This window comes from Rhinichthys klamathensis, unplaced genomic scaffold, assembly GCF_029890125.1.
Source record: "Rhinichthys klamathensis goyatoka isolate OS25496 unplaced genomic scaffold, OSU_Roscu_1.1 h1tg000125l_1, whole genome shotgun sequence".
Taxonomy (NCBI): domain Eukaryota; kingdom Metazoa; phylum Chordata; class Actinopteri; order Cypriniformes; family Leuciscidae; genus Rhinichthys; species Rhinichthys klamathensis.
The window spans coordinates 1-17784 of NW_026606662.1; the positions used below are offsets into that span (position 1 = coordinate 1).

Consider the following 17784-nt stretch of genomic DNA (forward strand, 5'->3'; position numbering starts at 1 on the left):
TTTCAGAGAGCTATATAACTCCATAACACTGAACACCCCGTCTCAGCCCACAGTCTGCTTTCCCAGGATTATTACAGCCCTGTTGAACAGTGGAGGGAGAGACTGCAGAGCACTTCTGTGTGTGCGGTCAGTAGGTGTTTGAGAATGAGAAGATGACTGTGGGCAGATGTTTACTGATGGTCAATGGTGACTCATTCACAGTCCCCTACTGTCTGTAAACTGGCCAAGCAGAGATGATAGATTGCAGAGAAAGCACAAAATCCAATCAAGGTCTTATGCTGGATGTGTTTGTAGGGGCGGGATTATACATGACGGTTGTAAGGCCAAATCTCTCATGACCTCTTGTCTGTTTTTCTCTTCTCTGTCTGTCTGTCTGTCTGTCTGTCTGTCTCTCTCTCTCCTCTCTCTCTCTCTCTCTCTCCTCTCTCTCTCTTCTCTCTCTCTACTCTCTCTCTCTCTATCTCTATCTCTCTCTCTCTCTCTCTCGCTCCTCTCTCTCTCTCTCTCTCTCTCCTCTCTCTCTCTCTCTCTCTCTCTCCTCATCTCTCTCTCTTCTCTCTCTCCCGCTCTCTTCCTCCTCTCTCTCCTCCATTTCTTCTGCTTCTCTCTCTCTCTCTCTCTTCTCTCCTCTCTCTTCTCTCTCTCTCTCTCTCTTTCCATTACCTGTCACAGCCATCTATCTGTGCAAGCCGGACCATGCAGAACAAGACCCGGCTGGAGCTGGCGGACTATGAGGCGGTAAGTGACCCACTGCGATGACAGCCGACAGAGAAAATGGAAGCAGTGTGTTTTGCCAGCATAGAAGCATTTCACTTTGGATTCTTGTGCTTATTGGCAGATACGTCGAGTTGCTTTAGACCTGAACGCACCGATTGTGAGCCTTGTCGTTGAGCATTAAACTTGAAGTGTGTCATTTTTTTTCAATGATACTTTCTCCTCCATAGCTTAACGTACTGAGATAGCGATATGTACGCCATTTGTAGATTGTTTTTGAGACGATATACTGAGCCATAAATGCATAAATTACTTGAAGTGACAGTCACAGACTATCCTGAGCTGTGATGTCAAAGTCAGCAGAGAGGGAAAATGATCAATTTTATGCTTTTAAGAGTCTTCCCAAATATATTGGCCTCTGTCAAAACAGCTGCTATAAGAAATATTTTGTAACATTATACACTACCGTTCAAAAGTTTGAGATCAGTAAGATATTTTTTTTAAAGAAATAAATACTTTTATTCAGCAAGGATGCATTAAATTGATAAAAAGTGACAGTAAAGACATTTATAATGGTACAAAAGCTTTCTATTTCAGATAAATGAATTTCTATTCATCAAAAATATCCTGGAAAAAAAATTCTACATTGTTTTCAAATCACCATATTAGGACTGATTTCTGAAGGATCATGTGACACTGAAGACTAGAGTAATGTTGCTGACTTTCCATTTTTGATGGATGAAGCTGAAGTTTGAAGCTTTCTTTCTTTCTCTCGCTTGTTTATCTCTGTCTCTTTCATTCAGGAGAATCTAGCGAGACTACAGAGGGCTTTTGCCAGGAAGTGGGAGTTCATCTTCATGCAGGCTGAGGCACAGGTCAAGTAAGTGCTGTTGTCAGGACAACTAAGCAAACACTTGCTCTTACTCATACCTGCTCTCTCCTCTGTTGAAGACAGATCTACCCTTTGTATTCAGCCCACACACATTCACACAAAGACATATGTACTGTATATATATATATACACAAACTCTCATTATGATGTAATGTAACAATAATATTGCAGATGTGTAGTTGTTGGGGGCGAGACGTATTAGCATGTGCGTTTGATTTGGAGTGGTTCTCATCGATTGAAGCAGTCTCGCACTCTTCAAACATCGGCTGAAGAGCCTCATCTGATGGCCGAGGGCTGCAAACACAAGTCAACCCTGCTGAGATTTTTGATCATCAGTCTGTGTCTATCACCACACTGTCTGCAGTACCCTTTTCAAGACCAAACCCCCAATTTTGTGGAGAGAGAGAACAGGAGAGAGGAATGAGTCTCAGGGCTCAAAACCAGGATCAGTGAGAGATAGAGAGAGTGATGCAGCAAATGTCAGTTATGTAAGAGTGAAGTGGCAGGAATGGAAATGAATTAGCTCTGCTCGCAGGCAGGTTGCAACTTTGATGAGCATAAGGGCTTTGCTCTTTGTCTGTTTTAACGCGTGATGCAGGACGTGTGTGTGTGTGTGTGTGTGTGTGTGTGCGTGTGGGGTGGGGGGATTGGGAATGTTTCCTGCTCTCTGTTTAATATTAATGTCTTGCAGCTTTGTGTTTCTTTGATTTTGTAGGATCGACAGGAAAAAAGACAAAACGGAGAGAAAGATTCTGGATAGTCAAGAGAGAGCCTTCTGGGATGTTCACCGTCCTGTGGTGTGTGTGAGGGGTGGATCCAGTGTGGGATGGGTTGCTGTGTTTGCATCTTTGTTTGAATTGAATAGATCAAATAGGCACACTGTAAAAATTAAGTACTTGAGACACCATTTGTGGTTCCGTAGATTAGCACTTTGGAAAACCTCAAGGCCCATTTTATAAGGGCAGTTCTTGCTAAATGGAACACAGAAGTTCCTGCTCAAACTATGTTGACGCTTTCTTTAGTAAATAAAAATGAGGCACTTTGGGGTATTTCAAAACAAATACATATTGAAGTTTCTTGAGTACATAAAAGGATATTTGAGGCAACTTCAAAATATGTCTAGATGTTCTGCCAATGTGGCAATCTGCAGAACCCCAAAATAATGTTTAAAAATCTGCACTGATTCCTTCAGATTTGAGCAAATTAGTGCGTTTTGGACAAAACTATTTATTTGAAGCTGTCAAAACAAGTTTGTAATATCATTTGTAGTACTGTCAGTAGATTAAAAATATTGAGTAAACTTTACAATAATATTCAATTTGTTGACATTCAATGCATTTGGTATTCTGAACTAAACATTTTACAGCATTTATTATTTAGCTTAATGTGAATTTATAAATATACAAAATAAAAATACAATTTAAACATACTTGAATTGTTAAAATGCATAGAAATTAACATTTTAAAGGGATAGTTCACTTAAAAATTTAAATTCTGTCATAATTTACTCGACCTCATGTTGTTTCAAATCTGTGTGACTTTGTCTTCTGTAGAACACAAGATATTTTAAGAAATGTCTCAGTGTTTTTTTGTCCATACAATGGAAGTCAATGGGAACCAAAACCAACATTATTCAAATATATTATTTTGTGTTTCACAAAACAAATAAAGTTATACTACTGGTTCGGAATGACATGAGGGTAAGAAAATGATGGCAGAATTTTTTTTTATCCCATAAACCGATTTAAATAAATGTTGTAAAAGTAGCCTATTATTCATTGCTATTATATTTTAGCTATTCCATTAACTAATATTAATGAATAGAACCCTGTTCATAAGTGTTATCAAATATTTAACTTTATAGGTAACACATTTTTTAAGGGAGGGAAAAAAAATTGTATGTGTATTATTGGGTGCAGCAATTTGTGTGATTGACGATCATAGTGGGAAATGTGCACATTGTATCAGTTTTTTTATAGCTATATTTACATATGATTGTGATTCACAGCCTGGGTGTGTCAACACCACAGAGATGGACATCAGGAAGTGTCGTCGCCTAAAGAATCCTCAAAGAGTGAAAAAGGTGCTGATGCTGTATTAATGTGTGTACTGTATGTATGAGACAGATAATTGTATTGTAACCTATCTTTGTCTCTGTTTCACAGTCAGTGTATGGGATTGTGGATGACACACAGACTCAGAGTCCTGTACACACACCCTCACAGCAGAGCAGCAAGGACACCAGAGAGGACGTAGAGAAAGAGGTCTGTGCGAAGGATTGTTGTGAATTTGATTCTTGACAGTCTCACAGTGGCTATTAATATTTAGCACGGACCACTCACATGCTCTGTCTTTTTCAGATTCTTTTCTTGAACACTCAGTTGGATCGACACTGTATGAAAATGTCCAAAGTCGCTGATACGTAGGTCCTCTTTTTTGTTCTGTCCATGAAACTCAAACTTTTCTCAGCAAATGTTAATACATGCAATTAATATTAGGTTATTTGAGGAAAAAACATGCTTGTTAGGGATGGGAATCATAAAGAATTAAATGTTTCCAGTTCTGAATCCTCTTAACGATTTTGGTTCCTTAATAGTCCTATTTATTATTTTTAAGTACTTGTAAGTTGTAAGTAAATTAAATGTTATTACCGAGTAGTGAGATTATTTTGATAATAAATAGCTTTGAAAATACTTTTATGCAAGAATTGTTTTAGAGACAACATTTAAGGCCTGTTCACATCAAGGATAACAACAATAATAACAATAAAGATATAGTTCTAAAGATCATTCTAAATGTAAAAGAATAGCAGATTCCACACCACAACTATAACAATAACGGCACAGAAGAACAATAGTGTTGAAATCACTTTCAGAACAATACTTTTCCAGCTGATGAACGATAAAAAAAAATTGACAGCCAATCAGAATCCATCCAACTTTAAGGAGCTCGAGCTTGTAAAGCGGCAGATGACAAAACTGCAGTGTGCACTTATAATAAACAGACAATATTGTGCATTGGTGTGGAAACTAATAGTTATTATTATAGTTGTCTTAATAGTTATCGTTTCTGGTGTCAACGGGACTTTATTGCAATCCAGTAACTGGCCTTAAAGGTGCCCTAGAATGTTTTTTATTATTATTTTATAATGTTTCCTGGGTTACCCTTATAATGTTAGTATGTTTTTTAGATAAAAAATAATCATAATTTAGAAATAAATGGCATTTTTCCTAGCCTGCTTTTAGCCTCTGATTTGAACACTCTGTTTGAAGGGGCGTGTCTGCTGTGGGATTCAGTGTAACCGCGGCCACTGCTGTGATTGGCTGACATGCTTGCATATGAAATAGCAACGCATTACATGTGAAACTCTCTCCCGAATACTTTTACTACTGCTATTATACGTTTTTACTATAACAGCTATCGAGATTAACGAATCGTGAGAAGTTTTTAAAGTATTTAGATCTATTCCCATCACATAAAATGTTGCCGTGATGCGCATTGAGCAGATGACAGTGTGTTGATCACGAGAATGAAGATCTTATCATTGCAAAGCAGTTTCTGCACTCTCTCTGCTTTCACCAATGCAAACACGATGATGTAAATACAGTAAGAGCTTCGTTGTGCAGTAACGTGCGTCATTGATTTCATAACGAGTTTGGCAAGTGTCCAGATAAACTCGAGCTGTGTGGAAAGATTGTTCTTTGATCGCTTTCTGTATATAATTTGTTCACAATTTAAATACGATTATTTTCATCCTACTAAAAGAAACGATGTGAAGCTGATATTTTAGTCACTGGCTTGACTTACTGATGCATAAACAGTATTGAACGATTTTGAGAGAAAGATTACCTGTCTGAACTTGAACAATTACACATCAGAAAGTGTTGCTTGGTAGCTCGATCCGAGGCCAGCTCTGTATTGGCCCAAGTTGAGGAAACAGTCGGTGAAATGTTTGAAAATTTCCAGAGAAAATAAAATTAACCCATTGTTTCTTCAGAGGCTCAGATGAAGGAACTAAAAAATACTTTTGTGTTCATGTGTACATCCACACTGAGCAACTGCCATGCTTCGGCTGCGCAGTTCCGCCTGGCATTGAGGGCTGGCATTATGCAAATATTTGGAGGCGTACATATTAATGATCCCGACTATTGCGTCACAGTCGGTATTGTGTGGAGAACCGACCGTTTTTCAGGGGTGTTTTTCATAAACGTGAATTAAATGAGAACGCGAAAACAGTCCAGTTTGAGATTCACTCTGTCATGTCCATGCACTGAACTCTTGTTATTTGACTATACCAAGGTAAATTCAATTTTGAATTATAGGTCACCTTTAACTATTAAACAAAAATAATAAACTAACAAACATTTTAGAAACATGTTCCATTCTTTCTTATAAAACAGTATAGACAAACCTCATGTGTATTACTGACAGAATGTGTATCTTTAACTACAAGATCCCATACAGTATGAACTTTGCTTCACAAATTGTGAGCTGTATGTTTAACATTCAAGCTGTTCCTTCAGGAATCGGATTGGTTGTGGATGTTTTTAACTAAACATTAACAGGCAGTTTACACTTTATTTGGATGGTCCACTTTTGAAGTTCTACTAAGTAAGGGATAATCTACATCCAGCCGGTTGTTATTTCAGAATAAACCCCCGACAGGTTGATGAGGTCTTGCATCAGTCTGAAGAGGATTTATTCTGAGATAACAACCGGCTGGATGTACATTATCCTGCTTATTACACGGTTACTTGCCACATAAGTAGCCTAAATAATTAGACACAAAATATTGATCTGAGTTGAAATATTTTATTAGGTCTTTAAACACAAAGCTTCCGCGGAGAGAGCAGTTGCTAGCGCGGCAAGTTCAAACTAGACGGACATTTAAGGGATACGGTATACAGTCATACCACTTACTACACAGCATTTCACCGCATAAATAATTATGGAGATGAGAGATATTGATTTCAGATTAAACCGTTTTAAAATCGTACCTGTTTGTATCAACAGTGTACAAAACAATAGTCATGAAAGCAGCTGCGTTTGTATAACACAAGAGAGAGCCAGTCCACGATACTGGATGGCATAATTAAATAACTGTACACAAAGTTTTAATATTTTATTAGCTTACCAAATGCAAAACTTCCACGAAGAATAAGCAAGCGTTCCTAGCAAGCGTATAGCGCTGCTGACTTCGGTAACCCGGATGAGCCTGTGTTATCTGTTTTCAACGGTTGTTATCGAGGAATAACACACCACTGGATGGCGCGATTGACCAATCAGAATCAAGCATTCCACAGAGCCGTGTAATAACTATAATTAACTTGTCAACTAACTCTCATTAGAGTAGTAGTAGACTGTTAGTAGACTGTTAGGTTCGGGTTAGTAGAATTAGTTGACATTTACTTGCTAAAATACTTAGTCAGTAGATTGTTTGTTGGGGGTCCATCAAAATAAAGTGTTAGCAGATATTAAGCAGACAGTTTATTAATACTCTAATAACTGGTAGCTGACATGTTGTTGCAAAGTTACTTATAGTTAGTAGAATGTCTAACTGTAACTAAACTTGTCCCTCAAATCTGATTGGTTGATTGGAATGTTGTTCCAGTACAATAATATTAAAATATAAACATGATTTCATACCTTTGTCTTGCAGATTGATGAGTTACACTGAGCAGTATCTTGACTATGACCCCTTTGTGGCAGTACCAGATCCATCTAACCCCTGGATCGGTGATGATGTCACTTTCTGGGAGCTAGAGGCTAGGTATGAAAACCTAAATATCACATCGCTCTTTTTAGATTTCTCTATTCTCTAGTCAGGTTTCATTAAATGATAGGAAGAAGATGCAAGAGGTCTAAATTGTTAATTGTCCGCCTTGTAACGTCTGCATTAGAAGTTAAATTTATCCCATTTTTAGATTTTCATTTCTTTAGTTTTTATGCTTCTTTTTGGTTTTATTTTGAAGTTCTTGTGTGACTGTTATTCTATGTTACTGTTCCCTTCTCCATTGTTGCTCAAACTGGGGTCCATCCTAAAATAACATAAAGGTCTGCTGACAATTCCTGAATTGTAGACAAAAATCTCACTGGAACATAGGACTGTGAAATTGAGAGTGCAAGGAAGACTGATTTGGTGACTTCATTCGCAGAGCGGGAGTCATGTTTCCATAGTAACACTGACTACTCTGATTGGTGGACCTCTTGTCAGGATTGTGACTAATGTAGTACCTTGTTCTGAATATCTCAAGTAGTTCAAGTCTGCCAAAGTCCTTATGTTGTTTTGAATTACATAAAACACTGCAGGTTCCTTCTTCTCTGTTTGCCTGAGCCGTTTACAAAGCACCTCAAAAATGCCCTGACAGGAATTAATAAATACATCCCACACGCACGCTCATCCTAGAGTTTCATTTCTGGGTGTTCACAATGTGATTCTTGTCACTTAGTTATGCAAAAAGGTTGCCTAATTTACCTTATTAAGTTAATTAACAGATATTGAAATTAAGCTGAGCACTCCTGTGGAGCTTTACATATTGTTATTTATTCAAAGACTAATATACAAATATTATTATTAGACATGGTTAAGTGATCTTGTGTACACACACACAGTCTCTTTCTCTCTTTGTTTTCATCTTTGTCTTGTTAATATGTCAAACAATGGTACATTGTGCTGTCAAAGCAGTAGCTGCTCTCAGTAGATATCGCAAAGAACAATGCAAGTTAAATAAATAAAATACTGTCTTTCTCCCTCCGTCTCTCTCTCTGTCTGTCTCAGTAAGGACCCGAGTCAACAGCGAGTAAAGAAGTGGGGCTTCTCGTTGGACGAGGCTTTAAAGGACCCAGTGGGCCGTGAGCAGTTCCTTAAATTCTTGGAGTCCGAATTCAGCTCCGAGAACCTCCTGTGAGCCTTTCATCGCCATATTCCTTTCATTTGCACTTCTGTGACATTTTATACTCATCCCTCTCTTAACCTCCCACTCTGCTGTTAATGACTTGCACAAAATGTAGCAGGACAGGACAAGCAAAAGGTCAGACCTCAACCGCAGAGCTGCGCTTTAATATCGCCAATGAGAAAGAGCGAGTAAATTCACTGATGGTACATGATCATTACCACATCCAAAGCCTGATCACTGATGCATTGTGATAAGCTAATGCAAAACACGGGCATCGTGGGGCAAATGAGGCAGCGGTGGGCCCCAGGAGATGCCCAACCAGGACAGCGAGGCCCCGAAGGGAGCTGCAGAGATAATGCAGGTCACTGGAGCCATAAAGTTGACTAGGCTAGAGATAAAATGCTGCTTGTCTCCATGCATCTCTCATCCTTCTCTTTCTCTCGCATCTCCACGTATCCCCCAGCTAGGCATTTAATAGCCTCTGTGGGGGCTGTCTTATGTTTGCCAGTCTGTGAGGAGAGTGAAAGTGATGTGTCCTCTTGACTGCCTGACTCTCCCCTGGGCCCATCAGGCCCTAAACCACTTCTACACTGCAGGGATCAATAGAGCTACAGCGCAAGTTTGATATGAGAGGAGGAGTTGCTTCTATCTCTCTCCGTCATGGCAAGCTATGAGTGTGTACTGACTTCAATAATTAACCTGGTGTTTGTTACTAAAGAGTTTGGGAATGCCATTTCCATCAGCGTTGTAAAGAGGTTCCAAAAGTAACATTCGCCAAGTGCTGATTGGGAGTAAAAATTGGCTTTAGAGAGTGAACATGGCCATGGAACAGAAACATGGTGCATGATTTAAATCAAATTGCAGGAATGATAGTCTGGCATTCACTTGTTTACCATAAAATGGTTAAAGGATTTTCTTCTTAACTTAACACGTACAGGTCCTCCTCAAAAAATTAGCATATTGTGATAAAGTTCATTATTTTCCATAATGTAATGATAAAAATTAAACTTTCATATATTTTAGATTCATTGCACACCAACTGAAATATTTCAGGTCTTTTATTGTTTTAATACTGATGATTTTGGCATACAGCTCATGAAAACCCAAAATTCCTGTCTCAAAAAATTAGCATATTTCATCCGACCAATAAAAGAAGTGTTTTTAATACAAAAAAAAGTCAACCTTCAAATAATTATGTTCAGTTATGCACTCAATAGTCAATACTTGGTCGGGAATCCTTTTGCAGAAATGACTGCTTCAATGCGGCGTGGCATGGAGGCAATCAGCCTGTGGCACTGCTGAGGTGTTATGGAGGCCCAGGATGCTTCGATAGCGGCCTTAAGCTCATCCAGAGTGTTGGGTCTTGCGTCTCTCAACTTTCTCTTCACAATATCCCACAGATTCTCTATGGGGTTCAGGTCAGGAGAGTTGGCAGGCCAATTGAGCACAGTAATACCATGGTCAGTAAACCATTTACCAGTGGTTTTGGCACTGTGAGCAGGTGCCAGGTTGTGCTCAAAAATGAAATCTTCATCTCCATAAAGCTTTTCAGCAGATGGAAGCATGAAGTGCTCCAAAATCTCCTGATAGCTAGCTGCATTGACCCTGCCCTTGATAAAACACAGTGCACCAACACCAGCAGCTGACATGGCACCCCAGACCATCACTGACTGTGGGTACTTGACACTGGACTTCAGGCATTTTGGCATTTCCTTCTCCCCAGTCTTCCTCCAGACTCTGGCACCTTGATTTCCGAATGACATGCAAAACTGAGCAACAGTCCAGTGCTGCTTCTCTGTAGCCCAGGTCAGGCGCTTCGGCCGCTGTTTCTGGTTCAAAAGTGGCTTGCCCTGGGGAATGCGGCACCTGTAGCCCATTTCCTGCACACGCCTGTGCACAGTGGCTCTGGATGTTTCTACTCCAGACTCAGTCCACTGCTTCCGCAGGTCCCCCAAGGTCTGGAATCGGTCCTTCTCCACAATCTTCCTCAGGGTCCGGTCACCTCTTCTCGTTGTGCAGCGTTTTTTGCCACACTTTTTCCTTCCCACAGACTTCCCACTGAGGTGCCTTGATACAGCACTCTGGGAACAGCCTATTTGTTCAGAAATTTCTTTCTGTCTTACCCTCTTGCTTGAGGGTGTCAATGACGGCCTTCTGGACAGCAGTCAGGTCGGCAGTCTTACCCATGATTGCGGTTTTGAGTAATGAAACAGGCTGGGAGTTTTTAAAAGCCTCAGGAATCTTTTGCAGGTGTTAAGAGTTAATTAGTTGATTCAGATGATTAGGTTAATAGCTTGTTTAGAGACCCTTTTCATGATATGCTAATTTTTTGAGACAGGAATTTTGGGTTTTCATGAGCTGTATGCCAAAATCATCCGTATTGAAACTTTAAAAGACCTGAAATATTTCAGTTGGTGTGCAATGAATCTAAAATATATGAAAGTTTAATTTTTATCATTACATTATGGAAAATAATGAACTTTATCACAATATGCTAATTTTTTTAGAAGGACCTCCAATATTCCTTGAGGTATTGAAATCGCTTTTGAATGTTTTTCACTTTTGAATTCGCGATCACATGTAATCTGTGTAGAGGGAGCAGCGGTACTGACCACACATTTTACAAGATGAGATATTTGTCAATGGAGCTCGGGATCTGTTCCGCATCAAATCCTCCAACATTGTCCTGTCAGTTTATAACTGTAGCGTCCGTCATTCAGCTGTACAATAAAACCACATATGTGAAGTTCATTTGATTTGTACCATCCTCCCATTTCCAATACTCTATATATACAGCTGACAATTATTATTGTTTTCTCTTTAGGTTCTGGTTGGGTGTGCAAGATCTGAAGAGCCGCCCCCTGCAGGAAGTGCCAGCTCGTGCTCAGGAGATCTGGCAAGAGTTTCTTGCTGAAGGAGCTCCCAATGCCATCAATCTGGACTCGCACAGCTACGAGCGCACCAGTCAGAATCTAAAAGACGCGGGCCGCTACAGCTTTGAAGATGCCCAGGTGAGTAAGCTGTCACAGCTGTTCCTTTTCACTATTCCCACACCCTTTCTACACTTCTGGGGAAAATGATCCCACTATATGAACTAAATGAGAAGACATCATGACTTATCAAACAATTGTACCTTATTATTATTATTATTATTATTATTTATTATGTTCAATAACCAATGTGTGAACGCTTAACAGTTTTACAGATGATTGAGGGCTTTTAGGTCTTTTGATGGACGGAGGGAGGGAGTATTAAAGCTGCACTTAGGGACAAGTTGTGCCCAAGGCAGAATCTTTTTTATTCTTTGAATTGATGAGGAGGAACTTAAAGGCTTTGGGCCATTCGGGGAGATTGATGTTCAGTAATGCTGATAGATCATCTGTTCCTTGTCCTTGTCCTCGTGGCTTTGTTCAAGAGAGTTTGCCTTATGTCTGTCTCCTTCATTTATCTACATTTACATGGTTGATGAAAGAGACAGAATAACAGGCATTTGAATGCTCAAGAAGCAGGGAAAAATACACCATCTCTTTGGAATTATGAAATCCATTTTATTCCAGAAACTGTCACCGACTACAAGCTTACTGCTTTCAGAATAATTGAAGAATGTTAAAGAATTCATGAAATTACTGATCAGAGTCTCTCAAGATACTTGCTAGGAGTCTGTCAAGGGGATTACGCTTAATTGTGAAAATAAAGGAAGAAAAAAACAAGTGCACCTTAAGTAAAACATTACTTTTGAATTTGCAAAGTCTCGCTACTACTGCTGCAATATATGCCTTATCAGAGATTGATACTTCCTTTAGGAGAACCTACAGATTTATTTTCTGTTTGCATATGTGAAGTTATGCTTGAGATAAGAAGCAGGATCATGAGGACAGGAAGCTGGTTTTTAGAAGATTCTTGGCTGATTCTCATTACTTTGCAATGAGGCACTTTTCTTTCGCCTTCCTGTCAGCCTCCAACGTTTTTCTCTTTCAGGACCATATCTACAAGCTGATGAAGAGTGACAGCTACCCTCGTTTCCTGCGCTCCAGTGCTTACCAGGACCTCCTGCTGGCCAGAAAGAAGGTTAGTCTCAATCTCAAATGTCTCTCGTGGCAATTTCTGCCGTGTGTAATGAATCTGGATACATTTTTCTGCATTTCTTGGCAAAATCAGTGCATCTCAGAAAAATATCCATAGACAAACTGTCATTTTCAGGCTAGGATATTTTCCATTAAGTTTACAGACGTTGCCTTTAATACAAAAACCTAATACAGTGCGTAATAATTTTTTTTATTTTTTAAACGAGGTAAACACCTGTAAATTATTTTTTAAATCAAGACCATTTTTATTGACTTTCTTGGACGTTGGCGATACATCTAATTGTTAGCCAAAAGATATACAGTATATATACATTTTTTTTTGATCCGACCATACAAAATGAAGATTTCGAAAGACAGCTTAAAAGTAAAATCTCATTTTTGGTGTTCCGGCAGAAATTCCTTCCTAGTCAGTTCTTGACTTCAGGGACAGTATTTCAGCCCTTAGTTTCATTTTGACAAAATGAACAAAAGCTCTGAATGAAAAGATTTCAAGCAAGTGTTCAATTTGCACTTATTAAAAAATACTAAGCCAACCTATCTTCTAATGGCCAACTTAAGCCGGGGACACACTTAACGACTGTAAGGCCGATTATGATTGTAATTTGATACTTACGACTGATCGTGCCCAAACGCGGCGAGTCAGAGACGGTTACGTTCAGTCAGTGTTTAATATCTGCTCCAGTTGTTGGAAACAGTCTGTAAGTGCGTTCAGTCTTAGAATGTTTCAGCTAGTCGTTAAGTGTGTCCCCGGCATTGATCTACTGCCAACTTATAATGACTAAACATGGGTACCGTTGTGCAGTTTAATTTTGTCTTGTCCCCAGTGTGATTGTTTCCGATTAACATTAATTGTCCTGAATGTTTTTGTACTAACACATGTTAACCTGGTGCTGTGCACTGTTTCTTCCCCTGTTCCCCTCCATTAACCTGGCCTCCACAGCCTGAGACCGAGCAAGGCCGCCGCACATCCCTGGAGAAATTCACTCGTACTGTGGTGAGTGGCACCTGTTGTCTAGAAATAAGTCTGCCTTAACAATCCTTTTTTAACTTTACCTCAGAGTTCTGGAAGGTGGTCAGATGTGATCACAAGAAAATGGGATATTTTCTGAAAAACATGTAACGGGTTCAATAGGATTTCACCGTCATTTGTATTTTATTTACGCTGTCACTGGACAGAATTTATTTTTATTGCTCATTTCACTGGACAGTGAAGTTAATTCGATATAGATATATTATATTTAGATATAATTCTGCATATTTGAACATAGTTTTTTTTTTTTTTTTTTTACTTTTTCAAATATTATTTAATTTCACCCACCCCTGTCTTTGATAATAATGTAAACAAATAAATATATTGTATACATTGTGTGTGTGTGTGTGTGTGTGTGTGTGGGTTATAAATAATTTGTTTAATTATGTTATTTTAAAATAGGAACATCTAGAATTTATGTACCCCTATCTTTGATTATAAAATAAATACATTACATAGAAATACATATAGTACATGCAATTTATATTGTATTTTTATTTATGAATTTATACATTGTTATAAAGTAAAAATGTATGTGTCGTTATTGTATAACTGCTGATGAATGTTATTAGTCAATTGCAAGAGCAGAATAAGTTTTTAACCGACTCTTTAAAAGAGTTTTGACATTTAATAATATTGTAACTGTGTTTCAGGGCAAGTCTCTGACAAGTAAACGCCTGACAGGCCTCATGCAGTCCTCCTGACGAGTCCTGGCTTTTCAGAAGTCCAGACCCCTCCAGAGAAATTGCCGTTTTTTGGGGTGGAAGCATCGTGGCCACGGCGGGCCATGTGTACGGACCACCCTCTCTCCAAAACCCACCCGAACACCGCACAGCTACCGACTCTAGATGGCAGCATGCAATAAGTCCAAGAAAATCTCCAAACGGCAACAGTGTTGTCTGTGTCTATTAAATCAGCGACTGCACAGACTGCATACATGAATGTCAGATTTCCCAGTACCATCTAGAGAACCATTATACGTTTATATGATACCTATAACCAAACTGCAGAAAGGACAGGACTGTCTCGCTGGATATCCATTTAAAAACGTTCATTGTCAGATTTGAAAACAAGGTGTGCAGTAATCAGTCCGGTACGTCAACGATTAAATCCGATGAAGCGAGGAGGATGTCTCAAATCTTCAGAGCATTCCAAAGGAGTGAAGAACGTGTCAAGGGCTTTCAGTGACTGTGGTTAAGGTTTGCACAGAACTTTTCTTTGTGTTGAACAGTCACTGAATATGAAGAATGAATGTGGAAGCGAAGGGGATCAGAAAAGCACATTGTTATTACTCCTGCCATTTTGATGAAACTAGAATTATTTATTCTGTGTCTACTGGATGTGTTATACTCACATGATATTAGCACATGATACTTCTAACTGAGATGAGAATGATGTAGTGAGATACCTTTTAGACTCAGTTTTATTGAGGAATAAAGAAATACTGAGCTGGACAATAAAAGTGTTAGTATTGTAGGATGAATGATTCAGAGCTTTTGCGCAAGTGAGGAACACTGGATGCCAGAGATGCTTGGTCAGTAAGTTTCCTGAACAGCTTTAATAACAAATAACAACATTAAATGATTTAGGAGCATTTATTGAGGCACATTCCACCACATAGAAATTATGGCATACTAAGTCAATTATTAGATTGAAATGTATGGGATAAAATGTAAAAATTGAGATAAAAAGACATTGTCATAAAAACAGAAATGACTAAGTTATACACAAAAGATGACAAAAAGTCTAGAAATTATTATTATTTAAGTCTAAAAATAAATGATGACTCATAATTTTGCCTTTTTATGCCATAATTATGAAATTGGGCTTTCATAAGCATCTGATATTACTGTATGTTTGAAACCAACAAACTTGTCAGCTATGTTTGTCTTTGCTTTAATGTAAGGTATTGTAGATTCAATGTAGAATGTGAGCGCTTAGTGTCGATGTAGTGATTAGTCATAATGATGATGATTTTCTCTAAGCACAAATATCTGCAGATCACAGCCCTTCACTCCTAACATATCAACAGTAGACAATGTTTTTGTGGGATTACCATCTATTAGAAATGTATTTTTGCAGGACACAGAGCAGCCAACCAATCTGCATTGTTCCCTGAAGCAGCATCACTGCCAGAGACACATAGACTTGAATGACATGAATTCTCTCATTTGCCCACAAGTTTAAAAATGGTCAAATGGCAGAACAGAAATGTGTTCTGTTAACATTTCCTCTAACACATTTTCAGGTAGTTGATTTGACTCATAACTGTACATTAGGTTTAAATGGAATGTATAGACTTTGCAGCAATCCTGAATATGGAAGATTATATGTAGAATACTTAACGTGGAATATAACTTAGAGGCACAGGTGCCATATTCAGCACAAAACTATGCATGGAATATTTCTAAAGACTTTTATTGCCTTTAGGTTGTTTTGTTTTTATTTTTTCATTGAAAAAAAGATGAGAACGCAATAGGTCAAGATAATGGAAAGGAGGAACTGAAGTCCTGAGACCTTCAATAAACCTTCATTTGGAGAGCTCAAGAATGCTCATTTTTCTATGCTCGGACCATTTTGTCATGTATTTTTAGTTCAAACTGTGCGTGATGGTCCATTAAACATCTATTAAATGTTTGTTGTGGCATATATGGCTATATCAGAGAATTGTGATTCCATGAGCTAAATTTAACTTAAATAATGTCAGAAAAGTTGTTGAGGAAGGATTTTATGAAACCGAACCGAAATATCAGCACTAAATGGATAGAGGAAAGGTGTTGTCTCTCAGCTCGTCTGTTAATGTGTATGTGCTGCTCTCTAGTGGTAAGCATGAGCGGTACAACCAATTTCGTTAAAAAAACCCACATGAAATCAGCAGAGCCTTGGATTTAATTATCTTTTTATTACATTATAACAAGGATAAGAATAAGAAAAGGGCATAAGAAAAAAAAAAACTAAGTACAAAACGATTCTCGTGACTGGAAAGGATTAAAAAGTATTCAACATTTGTGTTTGTATTACAGGTGATTATATACAAGAAATGTCATTGTAACAGGCCATGACACAAATTAAATGGAATGATTATCGTCCTTATAAACTCAAAACTGAGTTGTTCTACTATTGGACTAGAAGAAATCCGTTCGTATTGAACGACTCTACACTTCTGTTGAAGCTGCTACTTAACTATTAGCCTATCGTCTTTTTTAAAGGGGTAGTTCACCCAAAAATGAAAATTCTGTCATTTACTCAACCTCAAGTTGTTCCAAATCTGTACGAATTTATTTCTTCTGCCGAACACAAAAGAAAATATTTTGAAGAATGTTAGTAACCAAACAGGCTATGGAAAATAAAAATACTATGGAAGTTAATGGGGTCCATCATTGTTTGGTTACCGACATTCTTCAAAATATATTGTTTTGTGTTCAGCAGAAGAAAGAAATTCGTACAGGTTTGGAACAACTTGAGGGAGAGTAAATGATGACAATTTTATTTTTGGGGGGTAAACTATACCTTTAACCCCCTTTTAACCACAGGCAACGAAATATATAACACGTATTCTTTAGAAAGGAAGACATCATTATTTAAATTGTTCGCCCAATCGATAGCCTATCTTTGCAAATATCCAAAAAAGAACATTAACCCAGGATTTACATTTGTACAGTGAAATCTCGAAACCTGAATACAGTGCAAAACATGAAAAAAGATAACCCAGGAATTAGAATGGGTTAACAATTTTAAGTGTGAAAAGTCATACAGCATCAGCTGTAAGTTCCTTTTCAGTTCTTTTCTTTTTATTCTAATAACAACAAAAACTATATTCCAAAGGCTTACCTGTGGTAGATAAAGAGACTCTAAACATTATCAAAACTACTTTGATTTTGGAACCTTTAAGAAATTGCTCACTCCTTTTTATCATGTTAATGCCAATATCTCATTGGCAAAGAATCATCTGCCAAAAAACAAATGTAAATGTAATGTAGATGACCTTTGAAATAGACAAAAATGCATAGCTAAAATATTCAACAGATCGCTGGATCTGGAGAGTGTTGATGAATTGGCTCTGAAAATAGAGCCTCTAATGTATTATACAGGTGAAGGAGCTGGGAATGACATGAGAGAATGTCCAGATGGAAATAGAAATGCTAATATATCATGAGCAAAGAAATA

The 17784-nt window shown here is 38.1% G+C and overlaps 1 protein-coding gene across 1 annotated transcript; it reads left to right on the forward strand.

Moving 5' to 3' along the window:
• Nucleotides 1-68: 68 nt before the first annotated feature.
• LOC130089115 (regulator of G-protein signaling 6-like) lies at nucleotides 69-15079 on the forward strand. Its single transcript, XM_056256227.1, has 13 exons — nucleotides 69-270; nucleotides 673-738; nucleotides 1518-1594; nucleotides 2322-2403; nucleotides 3615-3689; nucleotides 3772-3870; nucleotides 3967-4028; nucleotides 7266-7376; nucleotides 8385-8510; nucleotides 11327-11513; nucleotides 12481-12570; nucleotides 13528-13581; nucleotides 14271-15079. The coding sequence occupies exons 2-13, from the start codon at nucleotides 697-699 to the stop codon at nucleotides 14319-14321; spliced, it is 1056 nt and encodes a 351-aa protein (XP_056112202.1). The 5' UTR covers nucleotides 69-270; nucleotides 673-696; the 3' UTR covers nucleotides 14322-15079.
• Nucleotides 15080-17784: the final 2705 nt, after the last annotated feature.